The following is a 20,580-nucleotide window of genomic DNA, read 5'->3' on the forward strand; positions in this document are numbered from 1 at the left end:
ATTTAAAAGTGATGAGAAAAATATACGCACTGCCGGTTTTTTTTTTTAACAGACATTAGGTAGGTATAAAAGGCTTAAAGGCTATGACGGGGTTGCCAATTTGAATGAAAGTTTTTTGTTTTCGTAGTTTCATTTTTAACCAAAAGCGGTGATGGCAGTGTTTAGGACTTCAGCTTCACTTTCGGGGGGACGAGTTCGAATCCCAGCACGCACCTTTAACTTTACTGAGTTATGTGCGCTTGATTTAATTAAATGTATATAACTCTAAAAAGGACGGTTTGTTTAGATTTTTTTAATTTGTTTAAATTGATAACCTCTAAATTAGTATTTGTCCGATTATAATAATAAATATAAATAAATAAATATAATACGACAATACACACATCGCCACCTAGCCCCAAAGTAAGCGTAGCTTGTGTTATGGGTACTAAGATGACTGATGAATATTTTTATGAATAATGTACATAAATACTTAGAATATACATATATACACCCAGACACTGAAAAACATTCATGCTCATCACACAAACATTTTCCAGTTGTGGGAATCGAACCCACGGCCTTGGACTCAGAAAGCAGGGTCTCTGCAAACTGCGCCAATCGGCCGTCCGATTGGAACAAGTGAAAAATATTTTACTATTGTATATAGTTTATACCCTTGATACTATATAACTATTAATTTAAATAAGAATTAACAATGCAGTAACCCACTTTTTTTTCGTAATCTAATAAAATTTTAGAACATATTGCTACTATTGAGATTTAATCATGATAGTTAGATATTATATTCCCTCCGGGACTTTTTTTGTAGGTAATAATAACTACTTAAATCATGTACATGACTTTTATAACCAACATTTTTCTACTTTGGGTTACAATTTGAAATTTTCTTAAGGATCTCCAATTGTTTTTTTTAAATTATAGCCTATGTATCTTCCTGATAGTTGAAGCTTTCTTTTGACGAAGAAGTGGTTATAAACGCACCAGTACTTCCGGAGTCTATTCTGTACAAACAAAGAAAAAAATCTAGCCTCTCGATTATATTATAATAATATTTATTAATAGTTAGCTGAACAATAATGAAAGCTTACTTAATACAATAATACTGTGGTTCGACATTTTATTAAATCCTTTGCAAAATTGCAGGTAGGTACTCGTATGTAACTTACCACCAATCACTGCATCGAGACCTTATTGAACAAATGCCAATCATAAATAAACAATAATGGTTTTGATGAATTACAATAGTCTTGCATTGACAGGGTGGGTAATATGCAAAAAAATCTTTCATACATTTAACGGTTTAGGTAGCAATACGATGCTTTTCTCAGAATCTCAATATGTTTAGAAGATGAATATATGCATGAAAACGAATATTAAATTTAAATAGTATTGTTATTGAAGGTTATTTGTCATAATAATTACATTACCGAAGTTGTCTATGGTAATGTCTACATTCGAGTTTTCAGATGTTGCCATTAAGCAAATCGTAGTTAATAGGATATGTGAAGATATTATGCAAGTGGATCTTTTAGCTGAATGGACATTGTCCAAATATCCTGCGGCATTTCGGCGATTATTCAAACCAAACGAGTAACAAGCTCTAACGTGAATTTAGTAGGAATACCACAATGTAGGTACCTACTTATTTATATATATTTGTTTACAAGCACTGTTACAAGCTAATATTTATGGGTTTTAATGACAGTGGTTATAGAGCATTAAACTGGTTTTACAAGGGTGTTTTTAAGGAAGTAATTTATATGATTATTTAATTTAAAGTCAATAGGATATTAAGTACAAGTTATAGTAGTAGGAAGAGTTGAGATAAAGGAAAGCTTAGATACTTATTTTCATGTTCAATAAGTAGAGATTAGAAAAAAAAAAATCCAAAGCTTTTTATCTGTTGTTAAGGTTAGGTTTGGAATTATTTAAAACAATTTTCATGTTATTCTTTGCATACAATGCGAGTAAGTGTATGGACTTGTTTTCGCTAAAGCAATCATAATTTCAAGTAGATTTTGAGTTGCCTTTGACTTAGAGTCGCATATTAAAACGCATTTCTTTTTAATTTTATTAAAAAAAACCCTATTTTTAGAGTTCATGTTACGGGGGTAACAGTTATCGAACGAATCTCAGTTCGTGAACGGGCTGGTTTTAAAACCTCGAAAAACCTTCAAATTAACATGATTACAGTTCTCTTTATAACACCCAAAATTAATAATAGACAATCTATTTAATCTAAAATCTTCAGATGATGGATTGAGTTAAGTACCTAATGCTTTTTTCTGCGACGGTTCTGCGAAGTTAAAGATGACATACTAAATTCAATATGCTGTCTAAAGATTTTGTTATCGTGTAAATATGAATTGTTATCGCAACACCACTACATAAAATCACGCCTGTTCACTCGTATTGTAGGAATGTAGGGTAACGCAGACGTATTTAGTTCATCGGGTACCTAACACCACATTTTTTATCAAAGTTAGTAGAAGTTGCAAATTTCATCACTTCTGAAAGCTAGTTGTTACAAAATAATCTATTCCATTAGTTGGTATAAAATTTGTAACCGAAGTCGGTATGTTATTGTTAAAAAAAAATATGGTTTAGTTCTGTTAGTGAAAACATAATCTGTCTCCAAGCATAATGTACTTCAAATTGGTCATAAGCTGCCATAATCCGCGCTGCACGTCCGGCAGCGTGCGAAGCTCCGCTCGCCCGACAAACCTTGTAAACTCCGGCACACTTGTCAGAGCGACGCTCACGCTCGCATCATTCGTGAGGTGCAGACATTACTCATTATTGTCGCAATTGCAAATTTTACAACTGTAGCCTTAGTACAAGATTTGTTCGCTCGCAAACGAGGAGTCGATTTCGAATAAGAAAATACTTGAAATTCGGAGTAAAATGGAGTTATTAACGCCTACAATTAGTTAAAGCACTTGACAGCACGTTTTTAAACATAATTTAAAACACAGAAATACAGGATTTGCGACTCTTAAACGAGTGGCATGTGGTTAATTACACTGTGACTATACAGAGTTTAATCGTAAGCGAAAACGCCTTGGCGACTGCGAGTTAGTAAATCTTGTATATTTTGGTTATTGATATTTATCAATACCACCAGCAACCAATATCAAAATGTTATATTGTTGACAGCTTTTTTGTTGTTTTTATACAGTAGAGGAACACTCGCAATCGTAGAGTCATTTTTGAGCGTAGAATCATTGTCACATCTAAGCTAAAATGAATTTAAACATTTGGTTTGAAAGCTCAAATTTGTCCAGACCACACAGGCAAATGTTGACAAAAAAATTGGTAGAACAGAGTTGGCTACTATGAAACGAGTGTATATGATAATGATTCTCAAAAGCAAAAGAAAAGCTTCATTAAATACATCATAGTAATTGAACTAAAGATTTTAAACTAAGATTCGTGGTTAATCAACATTTCTTAAATACAGTTCAACGGGTACATACCACATAATATTTTGGGTTTTGTCGATATTTCAACCCAGTTTTATGATCCACGAATTGAACATACCCTAATGGCTAATTCCTCTATTCAATAATACATTTAAATAAATATATTATAATATATATCGAAATCAGTTGCGAATCTGACAAACGGACACATAAACGAACGACGTGCAATTTTACTCAAATTATTCCTGTCTTGACTAAAGTCTATACCGTCGAGCCCTTTATTTATCACTTAAGGTGCATATTACACGGGCAATATTGTGATCAATAAAAAATGCCTGGAAAACCCGATCAATTTCTTAAATTCTCTTGTTACTTTAAAACCTATACCTATATTGCTACGTGCCAATTATGATAAGCAGTGGGTTTGAAAAATGTTCGAGGCATACTTAATGGTCGCAAAGGGCGGTGGGCCGCGATGATTGCCCAATGCCTCCTAGATTGGTCAAACCAACTTTCCTACCAACTGCAGTTGATTCTACACACACACCAAGTCGTCTCAATTATTGTTTTCCTATCTTGACTGTCCCAATCTTTTACAAAAGGTAGATATGCCTTCCGTTTTCCACAGCAATATATTCTATTTATACGTCACTCATGTTTATTTTATGACTATCCCAGGGTAACTTTCTTTGCATACGTGCTAAGCTAATCCTGTATGATAGTTATAAGGCACACAATGTAAAGACCAGCCAAACAAGTACCTATGAGTCTACTGGCATTATACTGAGTGGCAAAATGACTTAATCGATCGTATGAATGAGTGCAATCAGGAAAGGAATGGCCAGCTTATGGTATTCTCCATTTCGTACGTAAATTATATTTAGTTGTGCAAACCGCTAAGTAGTGCTGCACCAATTCCAGTTAGCCTTTTAGTATTGCATATCTGCACAAGACCGTTTATTATGGAGAAGTTAGGTAGAAGTAGTCCGATAAAGGTTTTGTATTTGGTCCAAGTAACTATAAAATGAAGATGTCTTTCGTTCTGTCAGGTAGGATCGTATCCAGATCCGCCCTTTTCCTCCGTCCGGTAATAATAAAAGCATTACAAGCTGTCGCAAGAAAAACTTTCGTCCATGGCTAGCGGCTAGTCCGAGGAATTGTTAATGTACTGTCCAGCTTACTCAAGTTTGCTCCATATATGGCTGCTTCATAGGAGTATCACAGGAAATTGCATGATGTAATCGTTGATGTCATATGGCTTTTATTTCCCAGAACTGAGTACAATATCGGCAGAGCATTCTCAAATTTAAGTATTCTCAATAATGATTTACATTCTTCAGTTCTATATAAAGGGTATATTCCAGTATATAACATACTGAAATATTAAAAAAAAATGTTGCAAGTTTGGTTGCAGTAGGATCTTTTGACGGCTTAAAAACCTAGGTACCTATGATAGTTAGTTTTATGAACTTATAGAATAGTCTTAAAGCTACAGAATAAATACTTTTAAGTTTACCCAAGAGAAAATTTAAATCTGCCTATTTTTAAAAATAAGTACAAAAAACTTTAAAGTTAAAAGCATGCTCGCGAGTTGCGGCTCTAGATTCATGGTTAAAAAATGAACTGTACTGATATTAAAATGTCTAGGCTTACAAACTCTGTAAGCTGAAAAAAACTTTTCTATAATAGCTATACAATATTACTTAGGCTCGAAGAACTTAGGCTTTTGAGAAGGAGGTGAACCGCTGAATCCAACTCGGATGGGCAGCGTTTGGGAAACTTCGTGTCATCTTTTCGTCAATAATCCCTCAGTGCCTCAAGACGAAAGTCTTCGAACAGTGCGTGTTGCCAGTGATGACCTATGGTTCTGAAACATGGTCGTTAACTATGGGCCTCATTAGAAGGCTCAGAGTCATTCAGCGGGTGATGGGGAGAACTGTGCTCGGAGTATCTCTACGCGATCAAATCAGAAGTGTGGAGATTCGTAGAAGAACCAGAGTTACCGGCTTAGCTCAACGAGTCGCGAAGCTGAAGTGGCAATGGGCCGGGCACATAGTTCGGAGAAAGGATGGACGTTGTGGTCCCAAGGTGCTGGAATGGCAGCCCCGAACTGGAAAGCGCAGCGTTGGTCGACCCCCAACGAGGTGGACAAACGACATTAAGCGCGTCGCAGGTGGCCGCTGGATCCAAGCGGCACAGAACTGCGGAATTTTGAACTCCCTACAAAAGACCTATGTCCAGCAGTGGACGTCTATCGGTTGATATGATGATGATGATGATTACTTAAGCAGTACAGATAAAAATGTAACTTTATCTTTTTTACCTTATAGCTTGCTAATTTAAATCCAAGCTTTATTGATAATTAATCTTTTAAATATTATTAAAGCCTTGATTTACAAAACAATCACAGTTTTTCAGTAATCAAATGTGTGGTACAAAATATATTTATCAGTGTATGCTTAACTAGTTGCGGACCAGGAGTCCAGGACCTACTGAAGACCATAAAGTAGGGCACTTTCACCTTCCTCTTAAAGTTTACTTCGCATAACATTATTGAGCTTATTCTCAACCTACAGAAGGCAGCACGGCTCTCATAGGCAAGAGACATACATTTCATTCCACGATTATTTATTCCCTCGTCCAACAGCCAAAGGACAGTAGTTAAAGTCTGTTAGGTATTGCACGGTTAATATTTGGATTTTATATCCATCTGTGCCGCCCACGCTTAGAGGCGTCCTTTTCCAACAAAGCAAATATCTCCTGCCCATGTTTGCCCGTGGGTGCTCTGACTTCTGTAAGTTTAATCGCTTCATATATTTTTCCATTTTTAATTATTATGGCTGCATAAGGCTGTTTTAAAGGCTGCTTAAAAAAACCTTGACCATAATAGTTATTGAACGGTAAATACCAGAAACGATGTCAAGAATTCGCAGAGTCTAAAACATATGCATGACTGAATCCACTTACCCTTTGTGGTTAAATTCATCCGTTCCTCTTCAACGTTTACCAACAATCAACGTCGATTTATGTTGACTGCGGGCTTATTAAATTTGGTATGTCGGCTAATTATCCTGCGAATGTTCCAAGTACTTATTCAAGTATCATACATTAGGTTATAATATTAGGAACATATAATTATTAGTGTACAATATTAATTATATTATACGTTTAAATGTTGTATGAAGATGAGGATAGGTCAGGAAGTTGTTGTCTCAGTGATGTCTACGTTACATCGGGTACTAGGCTAGCATAAATTTTGCAGAGTTTTGTTGAGTTAAATGTTTGCTGTATAAATATTATCCCATGTGCGTATAAGTGCTTAAAAATGTGAGTAATTCCCTTTAAATATTTTTTTGTATGTATCGTGACTTTACGAGACAAGTGTACTTTTTAATTTATTGCCTGAAACCAACGTATTCAACAATACTCTCGAAGGTTTCGTTGCAATTATCTGAAACAAACAAAAAAATATAGTTAAGTTTAACGTATAGTATAATAACTCCGTAAAATATCACAATCAATTTTATTTAATTGCTGTAATAGAATGAACATATAATCTAAACTGTACTGTACTATCTAATTTTTTTTTAATAACTAGATAACAGTTAAGGTACGACATTAACACATTGCACATCACAACCTTAGCACATCGATGATAAGGCCTTAAATCTAATCAAAATAACTGAGGCAAAGAATCCCTATTGTCACAGTCCTTTTATCAAACCCAACGTATTGGTAATCGAATATTATAATTCTCCTATTTCTGAGACACTTGATGCGTACCCTACTGTTAATCTACATTTAGAAAACCGTAATAGGTTTTGAAGCAATACATCGTCACCATATCAACCGATGGAACATTGCTGGACATTGGGACTGGCTTTCCAAACGGCTAGTCTGGTGCGCCTAGGGAGGGGCAAGGCAAGGGTAGGCTAGTACCAGTAAGCCTACACAAGAAGTCCCATATGCCCAGTGTTCACTCTATCCAAGGTGGCCTTGGTGACCTACAAGTAACAATATAAACATTTCCTTTGAACAGGCTAGCCTTACCAAACTGAACTGACTAGTATCGAGTGACAGCGACACCGGTACAAACACGGAGTCATGCCCTGCGTTAACCTACCCGGCAGCCCAGCGATGTCACTCTTTGTAAAGGTGGACGCGGCACAAAACCATTTTACATAATTTATTTATATTTGGCTACCACCCAGTGTTGAATTATAGGATATCTTCGTGAAAAAAAGTATTTCTTTTCATTTAGTAAAATCTAGCTGGTGAATATTCAGGGAAATCTTTAATTGGGATTCATTTAATCGGATGAGCCGTGGGTTATTTCAATGTCTATTACATTACCCGATACCACTGCAAGGACGGATTACATTATCGATAATTTTTAATTTGACCGACTCTACTTTTATAGCTTAAATAATTATTAAGACACATTTGAAGTTTCTTCAGAAAAAAAATAAGGTTAGAAGAAAGTTCCTTTCTGTGATAAGCCGTAGAAATTAAGGTAATAGGTACGTGTGTATTTAAAAAAAAAACTCACTGGACTATGATATGGTATGGTAGGTATGATCGATATTGCGCCAATGCCAAGGGATGAAATCTACATTGGTGCTGCCAAAAAAATCGACATTACGTTTAATGTTGGATAGAAAATTAATATGTATTTAAATTGTAAGGTAATACCGAATGTGAAATATAAATCTTTGTCATGGTATCGTTAACGCTTAAACAAGCGTTGTGCAAGCTGAAGGTGTTTTACTGTATATACAAGAAGAATAATAGAAGGATACTAAAAATGCTTACTAATAATTTCAATGCGAAAGTCTGTTTTTTTCCTTCCTTCACGCCCAAACTAAGCAACCTTGACTTGATTTTTGGCATAGAGTTACTTAAAAAGACCGAGAGTAACATTGGCCTTAAAGAAAGGCCTTTTGGTCCTTAAAAAAAACACCAAATTCACCCAAGGGTGGTCCTGTGACCACCCTTAAATCGTCATTTATTAGAGTAAAAAAAAAAAATCGATTTGATTTTTGGCATAGAGATATTTGAAAGGACGGAGAGTAACATAGGACACATTTATTTCTGGAAAAACATCAAATTCCCCAGGTTGGTTGATTACAGGTCCCATAATGATGGTGATAACAAAAAAAAAATACCCGGCTAAGTTGTGGGCTCTTCTTAGACCTGGTCTGGGCGCGTTTGGAACCCTCGTAGCTTTAGATTTAAGTTGGCGAACGAAGTTATCACCATCCCCTTACAATTATGTAAACAAATATGTATGAACGCTTCATAAGTGCCTGTGATATGCCTACATGAATAAAGAAATTTGGAATTTGAATTTAATATGAGCGGCTATACATGGCATGTTCGCGTGTGCAGGGCGTCCAATAGGAAAGTTAGAGAGAAACACATTGTATGCTAGGTCGGTGTCTTAATTCGCTTGGCAAACTTTTTCATATAGCCAAGCTAGTGAAGTCGCTTGTAAAGGTAAGTAGTAAATAATGCGTCATTTTTAGATTCATATCCACGAATTAGTATAAAATAACTTAGTTATTTCTTTAAGGAGCACACTAACTCAATGAATCTTTAAAGATGATGAGAGAATATCATATTTACACATTTAGTATCAAGGTACCTAATACAGATTTGACATAGGTTTCTGCGAATACCAAAATTAATAGATGCCCACTACAATTTTTAGGTTCAATTTGGATGGAAGCCAAAACGCGTGCACTTATTAATCGATAGTCATTCTTTTTCCTTCTTTTACAACGCGCTGTAATTAAACGTTGGGTGCAGTGATGTAAAAAAAATTATATTGCATCGGATATGTTACGTTTCACTGAATACTAAAATTAGACGTTTTGTCTAATTGATTTGTGCCTAGCACCTATAATTATGCAATTAGCATATGATTAATTATATTACAATAGAATAATAATTAGAGCTATGTTTAATTGTAATTAAATTTGAACGTCGAATAGTGTGAGTAGAGTGAAAATTAGACTAGCCTGTGATGTTATGCTTGATAAGAAATAAATTATGGTATTTGTTGGTTTTAAACGATTACAATAATTATTGATTTGCGATTTTAGGTACCTACTGGGAGAAGCAAGCAGGAATAATTGGCGCAAGTGGTTTAGGGTTTCCTTGAATATATCGAACTTTCGTTTAATTTTCTCACAAAATAATAAGAAGAAACACACCGGGTGTTCTGATTGCGACAGGTTTTGTTGCCATATTATGTGCGGTTATAAATGGTGTTCAAGGATCGACCTTTTTAGTAACGAAATGAATTTCTGCCGTTTGGTCAATACAATGATAAACACAAGATACTTTGTGACATAATTTAACAATTCTAACGAGGCGTTAGAATTGTCCTTAAATTAAATTTATTTTAAAAATAAATTATATTTACTTCAAAAAAAAATTCAATTTAAGGATATGTTGAAGCAGTAAGTACTTCATCACATCATCATCACATCGACCGATAGACGTCCACTGCTGGACATAGGTCTTTTGTAGGGAGTTTCAAATTCCACGGTTCTGTGCTGCTTGGATCCAGCGGCTACCTGCGACGCGCTTAATGTCGTCTGTCCAGGTGGACAACGAGGTCGTTGGGAGTCGACCAACGCTGCGCTTACCAGTTTGGGGCTGCCATTCCAGCACCTTGGGACTCCAACGTCCATCCTTTCTACGAACTATGTGCCCGGCCCATTGCCACTTCAGCTTCGCGACTCGTTGAGCTATGTCGGTAACTCTGGTTCTTCTCTCCGAATCTCCACATTACTGATTCGATCGCGTAGAGATACTCCGAGCATAGCTCTCTCCATCGCCCGCGGAGTGACTCTGAGCCTTCTTATGAGGCCCATAGTTAACGACCATGTTTCAGAGCCATAGGTCATCACTGGCAACACGCACAGTAATTAATTAAGTGGGATAAATAAAGTAATTTTAAAGAGGTTAATTTGAAAGTTGTCTAAGTATATGTAAGTGTATTAACATTCAACGTTTTATATGTACTAACTTAACCTACTTGTGATATTAAAAGTATTGGTTTTGCCTCGATTATTAATATAGGTATAATTTATTATACATTTATTTTAGACTATGTTAACATAAATATGGGCTTAAAATAAATACCCCATCAAGATGGTGTTTGCGTATTAAATAAATATGTATCCTTTCGTTAACAGAACAAAATCAGCATAAGTAATAGAGTTATATGCTCGCTATAAGCTTATAACAAGCTTGTTCGTTACGCGCGATCGAAGCCGCGACAAAGGTGTTTTCAATAGAATTAGCCGGTCGTGTGGACCAGGCCACGGCGGTCTGCAGGCACGTACTGATTCCCCCACACACCCCCTTTATAGTTACATCAATTTTCCCGGATTGACTCGCCCGCACATACATCTCTTTACTCGATTTAATACCATAACCAAGATTTGCATGTCACAGGATACAAGGTATTGGCGAAATGCGTCACGGTAAGGGGACAGATTGTATTGTATACGTGATATCAATATTCGCATACCTGGATAACGCAATTTTCGTCCTATTAGCATGGAAATCATTGTCGATCCCGCTCTAGCTAATTGATAACTGCGCTCTGACCGTAACGTCTGTAATACAATAGTGCATTGTGCAGATACTTTATAAGCACGGTTCCATTAAAGCCTTTTCCTCTGTGGGCCTTCTGAGTTTCTTTAAAAATATATTTTCAAATAGGTACAGGCATAGTAGCAAAATGGTCTGGTTGTTCGCTTTTTATACCGAGTTTCTAACTGATTCTTCTACATAGAAGTAACTAAACGACGGCCGAGTAGCGTAGTGGGCAGCGACCCTGCTTTCTGAGTCCAAGGTCGTGGGTTCGATTCCCACAACTAGAAAATGTTTATGTGATGAACATGAATGTTTTTCAGTGTCTGGGTGTTTATCTGTATATTATAAGTATTTATGTGTATTATATTCATAAAAAAATATTCATTAGCTATCTCAGTTCCCATAACACAAGATAGGCTTACTTTGGGGCTAGATGGCGATGCGTGTATTGCCGTAGTATATTTATTTTTTTATTTATAATTAAATGTGTATTAGATATTGTTTTTATATAAAATCTATCCATACTTATAATTAAGCCGTAACAGGTTCAATTTGGACTTTGAAGATATTTTGAATATTGAGTTTGGAGGGCAATCTTTTAATACTGCGGTTGGCGCAGAGGCATAGTAGCAAAATGGTCTGGTTGTTCGCTTTGAATACCGAGTTTCTGACTGATTCGTCTTCATAGAAGCAAGTATGCGGTGTAATATAAAAACTTACATGTCGTTTTTATATTACATCTTTTGTGTCGTTTTTATATTACATCTTTCAAATTAGACGTCGTTTTTATATTACATCTATCTATACTTATGATAAAGCGTTAACAGGTTCAATTCTGTGCATTGAAGATATTTCGAAAAATGGGTTTTGGAAGGCAATTTTTTAATGCAGCCGTTGGTGCAGTGAGCAGAGACCCTGTTTTCTCCGTCCAAGGCTGACTAATACTACTGACTACTGACTGAAACTAATAAAGAGCTTAATATTTTTTGTAATTAATACAAACCCCTAGAATTTCAAAAATCAGGCATCCATCCATTTACTGACTTGGGTCAACGTTGCTTACCCAGAGCTAATGACCAATAAGTGGTGCTGCCATTAAAACCACACATTTCTTTATTAGGAAGGTTGGAGACTATATTTGGTATGTGTGTACGTTGTATTCTATAGTTTGCGCGGGTGAACCCGCAAGGCACAGATAGTACAAAAAAGTTGTCTTTTTTAAACTTTTTAGCAAGCATAAAAAAATATAGAGCTGGAGAAAACGAAGTGCATCCCATTGCTTAGGAAGAAAGTCACGACGTGCAATTCAAAATTTAAATTCGTGTTAACCCTGCTTGTGGATATTTAAATTGAATTTTACAGACAGCTAAAGTGACTTTGTTAAGATGTAAAAAGAAACTCTTAAAAATTTGTAAATTTGGTTTTAGATATACCTACAAAGAATTACTTTTAAAACTGAGTTTTTGTGCCATATGCAGTCATACCTACTTAACAATTGAAGTTATGTAAGACCTCTTTATCCTTATTTGCTACCTACTTGTGAGGTAGAAGAGAATAATAATCTCAGCCAAAACAACATGGAATCTAGCCAGCAGAATTCAAGTTACAATGGAGTTTTTAAGTTTACATTGCAACATCTCTACTTAATATCTTTCGTTTAAAAAAATAGACCGCAAACGTGTGGCACTGAAAAATATTACTATATTAGTTAATAAAGAGGTAGTAAATAAAGATGTTCACAGTTTATTTTTAAATGGATATTTTGAAATCATAAACACCTGTGTTTATTTTGAGTTTCATTAGGTACCTGAGTAGGTAAAAGTGTCATATAATAAGTCTCAAAAATTATATATCCTAAGTCTGATCTCAGATTTATTCGCATCAATTAACTTTGGACCGTAGCGTTATACCTATAACCTAATTTGCATAGCTTTATCAATATCAGGAAGCGGTGATAGCCTAGTGGTTAGGAATTTGGCTTCACCTCGAGGGGCCGAGTTCGAATCCAACCACGCACCTCTAACTTTTCGAAGTGTTGTGCGTTTCTCTAACTCGAGTGCTCTCAAGTTCTCATGTTATAAAAGGCGTGTGACGTCCACCAATCTGCATTGGGCCATCGTGGTGAACTACGGCCTAAACCGTCTCGTTGTGGGATGATACCCGTGCATTGTAAATGGGTTTTCCGATTGATATGATGATGATGATCAATTTCTTTTCTCAATAAACAGGAAATCTATGGTACAAATATCATTTCAAATTGGATTGGTTGTTCGAAAGAAGCACGTTCAATATACAAACACACTGTTATTGGTTAACCTGTACAGCTTTATGTATAGATATTGAAGACAATTCGACTTTCAAATAGATTTAAGCAATTGAATAAGGTTATGAGAATCATACACCTTTAATATTTGAGTTTCTATCTCCCATCACATTAAACCTTCGATCAAGTTCATATCTAGGTGATTCGTTTAGGTACGTTAAAAAATTCAATACTTTTATTCCTTATCACAAAACATGACTGTAAATAGACATGTAGCGAAGTAGAAAAATAATAAAACGCTTTGAGATTTTAATCGTATTACAATTTGGTCATTTTATGACCAATATTAAATAAATTGGACGACTTAAAAATGACGAAAGCAATGGATGGAATGGTGTCGTTCGGGACGATGCGGTGATTAACGGCCATGTTAATTGAAAACCGCGGCGGGTTCACTCTTCAATGTAAATTATTATTTTCGGCATATATTACGTCTGTGGTTTTTGGGAGCGATCGGCGGCAAAAACTAAGAATTAGAAAAAAGTTTTGTGTAAGAAACCTAGGATTACAGCAGTGGCGTGCACTTCATACATGCAGAAAAGCACTGCATACCCAAATTATTTTATATAACTCGTTTTGGAGGGGATTTTTTTCCAATTTTGTGCCATGTACCTGCTTTATGCATACCCTGGTCTAAAACCCTGTGCACGCCACTGGATTACAGTACCGGTACCAGCACCTAGTACCTAGAGTTTTTTATGACAGAGCTGGTCCGTTGAAGTACTATCGCCATGCTTATTTATGCCGTTAAGCAGCACTGTTGCAGTGCTGTGTTGCATTACAGGCACAGGAGACTTAACTACGCCTCAAAAACTGGACGGCATGTTTTAGTACGTTCTCCTTGCATGCGCCGTGAAGTGTTTCTCTGTTTTAGGCGATGGTTTTCAACTGATCATCAGGACTGGTTCTGGTCTGATTCTGCTTGGTCCGACAATTATTACTATATCTAAAAAAAAAAAAACTAAGACCATATTTTAATAATTAAACATCATCAACATAGAAGTTACGGGCGAACAAATATAAAATACTTAATATGTAAGGACGAAGATCCTAACTTTATATGTGGGTAAAAAAAACATGTAATTTCTTAAACAGTTGGATATCGTAGAGTTCCAAACGCTCCGTGAGTAATACACATATTTGCCGTAAGTATTTCATATGCATCAGATAAGCATACCCAAGTTTATCGAAGCAAAGACTAAACTAGGATAATAGCAAAGTCCGTGTGCTTACACATGTCCCAAAATAAGCGGAACGAAGGGGGGAACCTCATTTATAATCTATCTGGGAGTGTGGCATTATAATAAATAGACGTATAAATATTTTCCTTAACGCGAAGTTAGTAAAGAATTCTGTAAATAGTCATAAAAGTTCAAGTACAATTCCGCACATTTTGATGACGACACATAAAAAAAAAAGCTTCGTTTTTTTCAGAAACATGCATAATATATAACAAATTTTAATAACTAAGAAAACCTTTCGGCAAATTTGGTTTGTTAAATTTATGTTCATTTATCGTATAGGTACAGCGGATTGGTAAATAAGAACATACCGATATACACCTATACGCTGTAAAGAAGTTCATCGATTAATATTAATAAATAGCTCATAGTAACCTCCTTTTGTTTATATAATTTACGCGATGTCTATAGAAAAAAAACGTTTCGGCAACTCCTAGGTCATAAATATTAGTAAAAGGTTGATGTATGACTAGGAATCTCCTAAAATTTAGACGTTATATAAATAGGCATTGCTTTGTTCGTCGTTATTGAAAACTGGCATTAATTAGCATCTTAATATTACAGCGTCTTAAAATATTGTATTTTATACAAATGAAAATTTAAGACGCTTAGGTACGTTACATTTAGTAGCTACGGCTAAGTATGGTTTGATCAAAATCCAATTCGCTAAAATTGGATATCACGAAAAACTTTTTTTTACAGAAATACTGGCCATCGTATTCACATCGGTTATGGCTTATAAAAAAACTTTTCACGTTTATTACATTGAGGATTACTTATTTTGTAACAATGGTACAAATTGACTGAATTCCCGCAGCGGTGAAACAATAGCTCAATCATAAACCCAGTTTGTCGCATAACACACTGAATATATTTATATCACACACCCAATAATATTATAAGTACTTAGAATACTATTCATTAGTAGTCATATAAGTATACTAACGTATAATTCGTTATATTAATATTAGGTATATTAAACAAAATAAAATGATTTTAACTTTATAGTTAACCATCAAATTATATTTTACTTTATTTAATTATATATGCTGCGATTTTTATTTTATTTCTTTTAATACTGCGTGAACCCTGGATTGAAAGTGTCCCATGTGTATATAACCAAATTTCGCACTGTTTAGGTACGCAAAGATAACAAAGCCTTTTTCTGGTACACCAGGAAACTCTGCCCTGCAGTTCTGGAATCTTTTGTCCGTCTTCAGGATGCAAGCTATATAAATTATGTGCTAAATTACACCAAGGTCGATGCAGTTATGCCAAACAAACGTTACACATAAACAGACACATTTTCGCATTTAGAATATTAATACTCAGTTAGTATTTTCGAGTTCGTTATTTGAACTTGACTAGGCCCGCGGCTTTCTTATCTCTCATGTTATTAATACGAATAAAGCGTGACAGAATGAACAAACAGTCCACTCTTACATAATATATAAAGTGTTTTTTGGGATGAAAAGTATTTCGTGTATTTTTCCAAGATTCCTAAGACTTTAATCCCAAATGAAATTAAATTCCCTTTTACCTATTTAAGCATTTTTATATTGATAATGGTATCTACCTATATATTTTAGGAATTATTTTAATATTGTTATCATGAAATTGCGTCGAATCATAAATTCTTACGTCTTAAAGCGTATCCCGCCGTACCGTCGGCAATAGATAATTACTGATGAATGAAAATACACGCACTTTTAAAGATCCGCGGTCATTCTCGGGTCCGTAAGACACAACCCTATGGAAAAAGTTCTATCAATCCAGCGCTCGGTTGCTGCGTGAAAAACAGACTAAGCAAAAAAATTATACAAGAGACACTGTATAATAGTATGTATAAGCAACATTGATATGATATACATGATATGATTTTTTTCTTTCTTCTATTATTACTTTTTTTTTAAACCTTAATTAATAAGCGGTGATAGCCCAGTGGACAGGACTTCGACTTCACTTTCAGCACGCACCTATAACTTTTCTGAGTTATGTGCGTTTTAAGCAATTAAAATATCACTTGCTTCAACGATGAAGGAAAACATTGTGAGGAAACCTGCATACCTGAGAATTCTATATAATGTTTTCAAGGGTGTGTGCGGTCCACAAATCCGCACTAGGCCGGCGTGGGTGCCCTGTATTGTAAAATCAAAGAGTTATTCTTAACCACTTGTTTGTGGTTCGTTTGAAACTTGTCAATTTATAACGTGATCTAGTTCATACCAACTCCTTAGTGTGCCATCGGATTCACATCGGTTATGATAATAAATTGTGATTATAGTGATCGGGTACAGTGAGTCGTATGAGTTTTAGTGCAAAGCAATGAATGAGAGAACACCGGGAATGTTCAAAACAATATTTAGGTCATGATTTCAAAGGGCTTTTGAAAATTATACACAATATTCGGGGTCTGAATATTTTAATTTGAATCCTGGCTTACATCGGTCTGCAATTTTTATTTTTATCTAAAAGAGCGGCCATGCTTAAAACTTGTATTAATCGATGACTGGTATCATTGCAAATAAGTATAATGTAAGATAAAATCTTCGAAAAGTGTCAGAATAGAATAGACTCAAAACGAAAATTAAATGAAGGAATTGGCTGTGAAATGCTGTTTTGTAGTAATCCAAGTCTAGATCAACAAGAAATAAATCTGCAAAGTCAATCTTTCACGTATTTTCAAAGTAGCTGTGTTATATTTTAAGCAAGTTTTTTTCACACTACCTGAAATGTAAATAAGGTAAATCTAGACTTTAAAGAACGGAAACCAATTCTTTGTACTTAAACGTACTAAATTATTCACTGTTAGCGCCACCAGTCCAACATTGACGAGGGATATGACTACCATACTCCCTAACAGGTTAGCCCACTACCATTTTAGACTGCATCATTACATTCCACCAGGTGAGATAGCAGTCAAGGGATAACTTGTAGTGGAATAAAAAAAATGTATCGATGGCAGCTTTTGATTCATACAGAGATTATGCGTAGCCGCTAATTATAGAAAAAAAATCGGACGAGTGTGTAAGCCAAGATATTCAAAACCCTTTTTTAGTTGATTCGATCGTTCAATCCGTCAAGCGTGTAAAGCCAAAGTGAGCGGCTTTAACGGGTATAAATTAGAAAAAAAAGGAGTGAAGTTATCGTCTTTGATTATAGAATTTCCTTTTAAACAGTATTTGCAGCAGAATTTTAGCTATTAAATACGAACAAAATACGCGGCTGGGTGGTTCGGATCCGAGAATTATTAATAAATAACAGTTATTATTGGGCTAAACCTGTGGTTTTCTTCGAATATATGTATAGGAAAATATATACTGTGAAGTACAATTGTTATTATAATTTATATTAAATGACCAAGAATACTATAACTTTTATTCGGAAATAAGTAAGTGTAAAAAGCTTTGCCTTTTTTAACTAAAGTTTGTATGAAATGTATTATGTAGGTATGGCTACTGATGTGAATCAACAGTAGGTATCATAGAGATATGCAATCGCAGTGTTTCCTTTAGGATTTTAGAAGAACTAAATTCTCGATTACATCATTTTAAGTAAAACTTAAAGTTAAGCCCAAGTAAGCCTTATAAATTTATCGTTCGAGGACCTCGTTGCAAGAAAGCATTTTTTCCTACTCACAAAAAAATCTTAAGTAAGCTGTATTGTATAGGTATATAAACAATATGTGAAATCTAAAAGGTGGGTAAAACCACCTCCAAGTTGCGTGGTTGAGGGGAAGTTAGTGGATATACAGACTTTATTATATACGAACTTTATATTTATATTATACGGAAAATTACTTTGTTTTAAGCTATGTAGGAATTAATAATTCGGACAACGTTGCTGTAAAAAATTCTATAATGTTTAAGTTGTGGTTAAAAACTGCGGAAAAAAGCGTAGTAATATTCGTAGGAAGTCTCACAATGCTGTTCTTTCAAGTGTCTCATCTGACTAGACAGAAAGTCTTCTTTGATTCACTACAAACCGCTTGGATTGATTTAAGAGGCAAAAGGAGAGTCACACAAAGGTTTTATATAATACTTTTTTTAATTTTGCATTGTTAAGCTTATGTAAATCATAGTTTTAATAACTAAAATGTAATCCATGCACGCCCTAGCATGGTGTGATAAGTATTTGGACTTAATACTTACTCTTTGTATTTTAGTACCTTTCAATTTTACCTTTATCTTCTCAGACATGCTTCCAAATATATCTACGTGCCTAAATCTGGTTAGTGAGCTCTCATGGGAGGCTTCAGACAGTCAGTACTTTTTGAACAGTAAGTATAAATTTCAAATTACATAAAACATCCGCTAAAAAAATTTAATTCATCTATCATCAATCTTGGACCGATTTTCACCAAACATAGTTAACACAGTTTCACTAATTCAGACGAGTTCTGACTAATTCACTAAAAATTTAAACTAAATCGGTTCATCAATCCAGGAGGTACGATACCACAGAAGACACACTTAAAAACACACAGACACGTCAAAATTATAACACCCTTTTGTTTTTGCGCTGCGGAAACGGGCCGCGAAGTGATTTAGCATTTCGGTACGTTGAAGCGTAGAAACCGATTCAGGTTATTAAATATTAACCGAAATAATTTATAACGCTGTTGGATTATTATAAATAAACTACAAAAATATCATGCTAATAAAAAACTTTTAAAAATTTTGTAATTCCCTTGGTTTTCTTGTACCCTTTGCAATTTAATATTTTATTCAACGTGCATTCTAGGAATCTTTGGCTCAGTTTCAAAAAATCAGACAGAGGGTTTTACACATATATTGGTTCTGACGAGTCATTCGGTTAATTGAGCCATAACCTAATAAACTTTTAGCGTTACTCAGTGTCGGTTCGAGAGGTTTTATATGTTTAATTATAAACAAATACGCATAGCCAAATAAGGAGAGTGGCATCACTTGGCAAAAAGTATTTTTTTCAAGCCTGACTTGCAACCGACATAGGAGGAAGGTTATAGGATTTTAGGATTCCGATTTTGAAGATATCCCTGGCACAGTGGTAATCCCTTTGATTGAAGTCCCGGGTTCGATCGTTTGCAATTTAGGAAATTTATAAATTGTATAGTTATGTACCACCCTACCGACAAAGACGTGCTGCTAAACGATTAAGCCTTCCAATGCAATGCTGATTAGAAACAGATTAAGGGTATGGAAGTTATCAGATGAAACTGCTAGGATCTTATAATGCGGCCATTACCTCTACTACCTTATGGACTAACTTGTAGATATATAAAAAAACGATTCATATGTGATATTGCAAAAACTGAAAAAAAAGGCTTAAACGAAGTCTCCGTTTTTAAGGCGTAATTGACACATAATTATCTATTCTATACAATTTCCTAACAGTAGTAGTTAATAGAAAACTGCAGACTTCTTCAAATGATATTGCCGTCACGTAACTGAATGTGTCCGCATTGAGCAAGTATCGGCACTTGATAAGCTACATTTTAGCCAGTTCATGAAGTTACATAAGCCTTAGGTTTCATTCGAGGTAATACTTCAGGCTTTGTGCCAAAGGGGACTCTGTAAATAACAAAACTCTATATTGACGTTCCAACGCTTTCAGTTGCGGCAATTTACAGATTCTTTTACCCTACGCGATACGAGTGGTCTAACTTTACAGTTATTGTGAGACATTCCGTAGATTTTCGAAACAATCACAGTACGTTCAAGTGATATTTGAAGTAGATTCCGTCAATAGCTTATAGCAGTTCACTACCTGACTAAAGCGTCTCCGGGAGGGTTTGCCCATAATCACCACGCTGAACAGACGGGTTGGTGATCACAGAAGACGGTAGTAGCAGCACACAAGGCTGCCCGTTCGTCTTCATATTCTCTTAGTTGACCGCCCGGTTGCCCGTGGGGTGATGATAACTGTATTCTGATCTGCCGTCACCACACGCCACATTCAGTCTCGACCCAAAAATTACGGAGTGTTATAAGTTTGACGT

At 35.3% G+C, this 20,580-nt stretch overlaps 1 protein-coding gene across 2 annotated transcripts in view; it reads right to left on the reverse strand.

The window, feature by feature from the left end:
- Nucleotides 1-6,501, reverse strand: part of LOC120626674 (sex determination protein fruitless) — a 37,359-nt gene extending 30,858 nt beyond the window's left edge. The window contains exon 1 of one of the 2 annotated variants that reach the window (XM_039894288.1): nt 6,393-6,501. In XM_039894288.1, coding sequence (XP_039750222.1) covers nt 6,393-6,411 — 19 coding nt within the window. In that variant the 5' untranslated portion in view covers nt 6,412-6,501. The remainder of the gene's footprint in view (nt 1-6,392) is intronic. The other variant, XM_039894287.1, reaches the window with a different exon arrangement.
- Between the last annotated feature and the right edge of the window lie 14,079 nt (nt 6,502-20,580).

Source organism: Pararge aegeria, chromosome 10 (assembly GCF_905163445.1).
Source record: "Pararge aegeria chromosome 10, ilParAegt1.1, whole genome shotgun sequence".
NCBI lineage: Eukaryota > Metazoa > Arthropoda > Insecta > Lepidoptera > Nymphalidae > Pararge > Pararge aegeria.